This window comes from Lissotriton helveticus, chromosome 5_1 (assembly GCF_964261635.1).
Source record: "Lissotriton helveticus chromosome 5_1, aLisHel1.1, whole genome shotgun sequence".
Taxonomy (NCBI): Eukaryota; Metazoa; Chordata; class Amphibia; order Caudata; family Salamandridae; genus Lissotriton; species Lissotriton helveticus.
Genome location: NC_136065.1, coordinates 138,040,795 through 138,048,973, shown reverse-complemented (window position 1 = coordinate 138,048,973; position 8,179 = coordinate 138,040,795). Strand labels below are relative to the sequence as shown.

At 55.9% G+C, this 8,179-nt stretch overlaps 1 protein-coding gene across 1 annotated transcript in view; it reads left to right on the top strand.

The window, feature by feature from the left end:
• The first annotated feature begins 202 nt into the window (after positions 1-202).
• LHX3 (LIM homeobox 3) overlaps positions 203-8,179 on the top strand; it is an 83,887-nt gene continuing 75,910 nt past the window's right edge. Inside the window, exon 1 of the mRNA XM_078640825.1 lies at positions 203-361. Within this exon, the coding sequence (XP_078496951.1) occupies positions 292-361 (70 nt within the window). The 5' untranslated portion in view covers positions 203-291. The remainder of the gene's footprint in view (positions 362-8,179) is intronic.

Here is an 8,179-nt window from a genome sequence, read left to right as displayed (position 1 = left end):
TGCCTCTCACTCGGTGCCGGGCTGGAGATACAAGCATTGCACCGGTGGCCTGGCTCGCCCTGGGCGGGTGGATCCCTGTGGCAGCCCCTCCCTCTCCGCTCTCAGTGACCCGGTCCTGCGCCCTCGCTCAGAGCTGGGCTGGAGATTGAAGCATCTCGTCAGTATCCCGGCGCGCGCTGGGCGGGGCACAGCTCTCCTCTGCTGCTCTCATCTCCTCGCACGGGGCTCTGTCGGCTCCGGCTCTGAACCTCGCCTCACTCCGCCAGCAGAGCTCCAGGGACGCGGACAGAGATGCTGCTGGAGCCCGGGAGAACCGGTACGCAGGGGTCGGCCGAGATCTGCAGGTACAGCGGCGCCGCAGGTAAGAGATCGAGTGTGCACCGTCTGCGCGCCGTGTGCTCTGCGGCACCTGCGCGCTTATATGGGACGTGCCCCGTGCTTACGCGTGTGCAGGCTGCTCTGTTCACCCACACAGGGGTCATGAGTGTGCCAGCAGATGGGATGTCGGGCACCATAAAAATAATTGTAAATAATGTAGAAAAAGAAATGAATGACAAATATTCGATCATTTCAGATGTATGCGTACAGAAACGATGCGTGTGCCAGGAGCGCCTGTATGTTTGTCTGTGCAATGTGATTGTCCCTGGCAATGTGATGTTCTGTACACCAACAAGGGCTTTGCTCTCCAGACGGAGTCATGTCTGGCGCAATATAAAAAAATACCGAAAACTGAAAAAATAAGGAAGAGTGGAGGAAACATGCACAGGTAACAACGCGTGTGTGTGGACTTGAGTAGTTATTGACGATTTAAAAAAACACGATAAAAAAATGCCTATCTAAAAGTGTTTAAAAAGTAGCTACAGCTACTTTCTGGCAGCGGAGGCCCGCTTCGTGAATTGATGGTAACTCGCTGTAAATGTGTTCATTAAATCATGAATATTTCTATGCGGATGAGAAAAGTGGCTGGGTTGGAGAAAAGTGGCAGGGTTGGGCTCTACCGTACGACCGGCAGACAGACAGACAGCTAGGATGGATGGATGGATGGATGGATGGATGGATGGATGGATGGATGGATGGATGGATGGATGGATGGATGGATAGATGGATGGATGGGTGGATGGATGGATGGATGGATAGATAGATCGATCTTAGCCCAAATAAACCCTGTAACGAACAAGTCTGCAGCAGCTGGGCGTGTTACAAATGTTCATAATGTATAGCAATAAATAATGGATGCACAGGGGCAGACTGCAGTCGGCCACTCTATGCTTCTTGCTTAACTCTAGTAATAGTTGCTTTTAACCTGCATCTAGTCCACGTGTGATCCTCTGCAAATCTACGCTGTGCGCCCAAACCAAGTCACAGGGACCAGACGGCGCTATAACAGGCCATGTGCTTCATTTCTAAATGGATCAAATAGCGGGAGAACAAGAATTCGATATAAATACTTGTGCAACGCTCCCCTACAGCTGCTCGGAACGGTTCACCTGTGCACTTCCGCGTGGCTGTGCGTGTTTGAGCGGAACTGTCACCTGTGGGTGTTTTGGTTTGCTCGGTGCAACGTTCCCCAAAACAATTAATTCATGAACGTGGAATCCGTAAAAAAACCTAAGGTGAATGAACAGGTGAACGGCAAATTACAAAGGAGAGGGCAAATGAAATACACATAATTATTTTTTTGTATTAAAGGAATGATCGCGAGCATATAAAAATATGTAAATGATGAGAAATCAAAAATTGACTCAATGCTGAAATGTAAAAAAATATAGGTAAATGCAGTTCCGCGCGTGTCTGAGGTGTGGTTCCCCTTTGAGGCTGTCAGTTCTGCCCTGCGCGTGGGAGGCCGGCGCTGACAGCCGTGAAATCACACCGCCTGCTCGGGCACGGACAACAAGCTCGGCTCCCTAACCGCGAAGAACGACGGGGCCTTCAGGGCGGCCGTAAACTGCTCCCTCGTGGCCTGCACTGCCAGTGTGCCGCCTCCATCGGCGAGGCCTCGAGGTGTGCCTCCGTCACCCGAGCGGACCCGTCCGGCGCCTCGACCCTGCATTCAGAGACCAGAGTTTAAATGTAAACATTCTGTGCAGGTGCCTGTGTTCTCTCATTGGCGAATTTAAAGCGAGGAGCAGCATCGTCGGAAATTGTTGCTTTTATGTAAAGTTGTATTCATTATTTTCAGCACTTCTGTGTCCAGAAGATATTTTGAAAATTGTACATCAGAAAGGAAATGTTCTAAAAAATAGCGGTGATTTTGTTTACTAAGGTTATCATCAGATTACAATATTGAGAGTGCTGCCTTTCTGTGCCAGGTTGAGAGCTCTTTAACACCCATCGCGGTTTGTTGTGGGTGGTTTGCTTTCCGCCTGGCGCGCGAGCCTGCGGTGTTTTTATTGTCGGTGCAGTGAAGATTCCGCAGTAGACGGTGCGGCCTGCACTCAATGTCTGTAACGTGTTACAGGTCACCACGGGTGTGGCGTGGCGTCGGGTGGCACCCCACGGAGGATGGGCGTGGTGCTGGTAGGGGCGCGGTGCGGGTGAAGGTGGTGGTGGGGTAGCTGGCGTGGTTGTGTGGGTGGGCTGCTTGCAGTGGTAAATCGGTGTATAAGTGCAGGTTGGCGTGGTGAGGTGCGTGAGGTACTGCAGGTGGTGGTGGTGGCATGATAGGGTGGCATGGAGGTCAGCGTGGTGGGTTGTAGTGGGTGTGGTGGCACTGAAGGCCTGTGTGGGCCCGCTGGTGTGGAGCCGTGGAGGTGAGCGTGGCCGGGCGGAAGTGGCGTTAGTGGGTGTAGTCTATGGGGGTGGGCATGATGTGCTAGAAGTGCACGTGGTGGCGACTGTAAGTGACAGTGTGTGGGAGTGGAAAGTGGTGGAAGGGGACGTGGTGGATGCGCTGGTACCTTGAGGTGATGTTGGGTGGGTGGAATTTAATTGAAGTTGTTTTGACGTAGTGGTGATGGTGGGTGGGCCTGGGGTGTGATGGCATACTTGTGGTGGTTATTGGCGGTATTGGGTCACCGGAAGGTGGTGGAGGTGGGCGTGGCGTATGGATGTGGTGATGTCGATGTGTTTGGGGTGGTGCTGATGAAATGGAGGTAGTTGTGCTGGCGGTAGAGGGTGCATGTGGTCAAGGGGAGGTACTGGGGCGGAGGGGTGGAAGTGGAGGGGCAGCGAAGGCGCGATGAGGGTTGGAGTGAAGGTGGTGGTCGGTGAAAGTGGCGCGTGTGTTGTGTTGATTGCAGTGGCGCTGGTGGTAGTGGGGGTGGGGTGGTTGGTGGTGGAAGAAGCTGTGTTTGAATGTTGGAACTCTTGGAGGCAAAGGAGGGGTGGACAGTGGTGTGGCAGCCGTGGGACAGGCGTCGTTGGAGGCAAAAGTGAGTCGGTGGATAGTTTGGGGAGGTGAGTGCTGGAGACTAAACTTTCACGCCAGGGGTCTGGCCTGTCCTGAACTCTTAACACGGAGCCGTCTCCAGGATTTGAAGACGTGGAATTGATTCAACACGTTTCATGCTGCCCTCGACTCCTAACTCGTGGCCCTTCAACACACGCAAGAAATGCTAATGTTTTAAAGCGGAAGCAAGAAGAACCCCTGCGGCGAACCCTAGCCGGAAAACACAACACACCTGACGGAGCCAGGCGGTGCTGATGCACAGAGCCAGCCTAGTGGAGTGTTTAGAGCAGAGGGTGCTGCCCCCCCCCCCTCGTGTGCCATGCTGCTCCGGTCGTTATGCATGCCTAATGAGGCGCATTGTTTGGAGATGCCCCGACAGATGCGCAGCGCGTGTCTGACCCTGCCGGGACAGCCCCCCATCGCTCAGGGCTGTCAGCTGGTGAGCACGCTCCTCCATCTTCGCCCCCCCCCTCCAGTGAGATCACCTCTGCTGGGGCTGAGCTCACCGGGTGTCACCCACGCAGCTCTCCCCACTGCCTGGCAGGTGTGCTGGCCTGCACCCGGAAGTGAACTCAGGGGCTCTTTCGCCAGGCAGTGCCCCCCAGACGGTGCCCCCGGTCAAGGGACTGCTTTATGGGAGCTTAAGGACGCCTCCCTGTCTCCACCCCGCCCCCCCCCCCCCCCAAGTCTGGCATGTGCCCCCTGCACAGCCTGGCAGGTGCTCCTGGCCTGCACCCGGAAATAGACTCCGGAGCTCCCTCGCCACACACTCCAGGCTGTGCCCCCGTTCAAGGGGCTGGTTCATGAGAGCTTAAGGACGCCCCCCTGCCCCCTCCCACCTAGCCTCAGGTTTGACCGGTGCCCCTGCACAGCTTGGCAGGTGTGTCTGGCCTGCACCCGGAGGTAGACCCCCGTGCTCTATCGCCAGGCAGTGCCCCCAGACTGTGCCCCCGTTCAAAGGTACTGCTTCATGGGAAGTTAAGGACCCTCTCGGGCCTGTGAGGCAGAGGGGCCCTCTCATCCTTACATAGGACCACTCATCTCTACTGACCACCTGCCCCTTCCCCGGGGTCGGCTCCTTGTCAGTGGGGGCTCAAAGACAGACCCCGGCTCTCACCCACGGCCCTGCCAGGCTGGAGGTGTCTGCTGTACCCGGGGGGCACTCTGAGGCGGAGGGACCCTCTCATTCTTACATAGGAGCACTCATCTCTACTGACCACCTGCCCCTCCCCCGGGGTCGGCTCCTTGTCAGTGGGGGCTCAAAGACAGACTCTGCTTTCACGCGCATCGCGGGCTGCAGGTGTCTGCTGTACCCGGAGTGCACTCTGAGGCCGAGGGGCCCCGCCCCTTCCTCGGCCAGGTGCCCCCTCCGTTATGGTGAGGTCCATGGGGGTCGAGGCTCAGGGACAGGCCCCTGCTCCCTCGTGCTGCGGGCATAGGCTGCAGGTCTGTGACCAGGCATCCTTGCAGTTCACAGACCCCCCACCTGAACCCCATAACGACCATCAGCGTGTCTCAGCTTCTACCTAACAGGGGCATATGCCCCCGTATCGTGCAGTAAGTGCGCGTGCACAAGTGTATCGTAGTTCTGTACACAACACGCGTGCGTGCGAGCACTTACTGCACGACACAACATAACACACACGCCCAAGATCACACGCTTGGAGGGCGCGCTGTGTACACAGACAACACACATGCATTCACTCCCTCTCTACACATACGCACACGTATAAGTGCATACAAAGACACAGACAAGACATGTTACAATACAGACACGCATACATGTACACATACAAGCGCAATCCACGTACACACATGTAAACACACGCACAAATAGTGCACCCTCGCACATAAGCGTGCACGTCCTCTATTAGGCCCCGGATCCCCCAGCATGCTCCACACCCGCCTACCCACCAAAACAAGCACTTGAGAACAGGTGGGTTTAAAAGGCCATGTTTAATTACACTTCATAAACATGACAAGTAAATCGTTTATACATATCTCAAATTATGAGCAACCTCCTTCCTTTATTATCAACTCTTCTTCATCAACTTTATTATACGTTTCAACTTGTATTTATTTGCTCATAACTTCTTGCTTCCCCCAGCACCAAGGGGCCCTTAGGTTCGCATCCCCCAAGTACGATGCCCGCGCCAGGTGCCACCCACCTGCGCCCCACGAGCGATGGGCCCCAGCCCTCGGGTCCTTGTCCGCCATTTCCAGGGCCCCACCTCTCATCCACCACGCTGCTATGAGGCTCGTACCTGACGCCCTTGCCTCCCCAGCCGGTGGTCTCCATCCCCCTGCGGAGAGCTTACCCTCTCTCCCCTCAGTGCTGGCGTAGGGAGTGCGCAAGGCGGACTCCACTCCATTTTTGCAGTCTATCAGTGTTCAAATGTCTCTTTTCCGCAACGCACCCTTCAAATCACTGCCTCAAGGGACGGGTGGGTGGGAGATTAAAACTAGCTGACTAACGGACAGGGAGTGGCGATCAGGTCCGGCGCAGGCGGGGAAAGAGGCCGAGTTGACCGTGACCCAGACCTAAATAGGTCATGGCCTCTGCCCCACGCCCCCACCGGACGTGCGTCACGCGCCCCCTGACCCGGAAGTACTTCCCAGGATGGCTGCCCATAGGGCAGCCTCCTGGGCCTATGAACCAATGGCGGCGCGGTGTGGGCCGGGGGGCCGGGCCCTAAAGGCGGGCTCGTCTAGCCTCGCCCTTGGTATAGGCCCCGGATCCCCCAGCATGCTCCACACCCGCCTACCCACCAAAACAAGCACTTGAGAACAGGTGGGTTTAAAAGGCCATGTTTAATTACACTTCATAAACATGACAAGTAAATCGTTTATACATATCTCAAATTATGAGCAACCTCCTTCCTTTATTATCAACTCTTCTTCATCAACTTTATTATACGTTTCAACTTGTATTTATTTGCTCATAACTTCTTGCTTCCCCCAGCACCAAGGGGCCCTTAGGTTCGCATCCCCCAAGTACGATGCCCGCGCCAGGTGCCACCCACCTGCGCCCCACGAGCGATGGGCCCCAGCCCTCGGGTCCTTGTCCGCCATTTCCAGGGCCCCACCTCTCATCCACCACGCTGCTATGAGGCTCGTACCTGACGCCCTTGCCTCCCCAGCCGGTGGTCTCCATCCCCCTGCGGAGAGCTTACCCTCTCTCCCCTCAGTGCTGGCGTAGGGAGTGCGCAAGGCGGACTCCACTCCATTTTTGCAGTCTATCAGTGTTCAAATGTCTCTTTTCCGCCACAAGGGAGACTAGGGCCCTCAGGTCCGTCGCCCTTCCCCCCTGCCGCCAAGTTCAGCACAAATGACCAAATGCCTTGAATCCAAGCATCCATACCAATGTCCGACAGATGCACCCCGTCCTGGTGAAACATTTCAGATCCCGAGATCATCCTGTGCGGGAGATGTAGCAAGCGGCCCTTTCCTGAGCACATCTTTGCCAATTCTCCGTTGAGACGCCTCACAGACACGTTCACCGGGTACGGCCGGATCCCATTGCCCCACCATCGTCGTGGGATCATGCATGACCATGCTATCCTGGCCTGGGGGAAGGTTCGCCCCAGCCAAGCAATTTCCGTAAGTAGTGCCTCTTTGACTGCGAGGCGGCCCCTGTCGACCATGTCGTTGCCGCCCAAGTGTAAGATGACCAATGCGGGAGACTGCCTCTCGCGCCCCTTGATGTCTTCCACCAACCGTCGCAGGTGCCGAATCCGCATTCCTCCCACACCATGCCACAAAAACTCCGTCCCTGCCAGCCCGGGTGGCTTCCGCACTCGCCGTCGCCGCAGTCGCACCGCTGCCCGTCGAACGAACGAGTGTCCCAATACCCACACCACCTTCCCTGGCATACTAGTAATCGGAGAGGAAATAGAAAAGTCAGGCATGGGCATGGCAATACACGACGTCATAACAATTCGGGCCTTACATATCTTTTAAAGCAGTCGGACGACCAACGGCCCACCTTCTTCACCGCCTTGGAAGAAAACCCTGCCCCTGCCGCCAATGTGGCAGCGCCTATCCTGAATGACTGGGATGAATAGCCCGAATCCCCAAGGCCCAGGTCACCCAGAGCCTCCCGTAGTACAGCCTTGAATTGGTATTGCGAGACACACTCACCCCCCTCATGAATGAACAAGGCCTGACTCTTCTCCCCAGGGCGGATGGCCAGGTATGCCCGCATACAGGCTACCGGGCACACAGGCGCATCAGGCGCAGAGCCCAACTGGATCCAGGCACCTTTACCCAGCTGGTCGGTCTTAGACTTTCTGAGGCATACCTCCATGGTCCCTGCTGTAAGATTGAGGTCCCCAAACTGCAGCCCCCCATTATGATCAACGCGAGAGGACCCCACTATCTCCCCCAGACGAAATGCCCCATAAAAGGCTAACGAGAAGACTGCAGAGAATAACGTGCTCTCAAAGGCCGAAGTGCACCGTCTAGGGAGGGCGTCTAGCATCCTCCTCAGAGTCCCCACGTCCAGGGGCCTCCTACTGTCCCGCTTAGGGCCTTCCCTCCTGGCCCACCCAGTCAGAGCTCTCTTGACTACATAAGACATCCCTGGATCATACAGGCCCGCTAATCTAGCAAAGAAACCCACAGAAGTGACGTGCGTCCTGGCATAAGAGAGCGACTTGCCCTGGTCATAGATGTGCTGCAGAAAGTGAAACATAGCTTGATCAGAATGCCAACATGAGAAACCCGCCTCTTGCACTAATGTCCTGTAATACAAAAAAACACTGCTGATACGTTTTCCGAGTGCGGTCACTC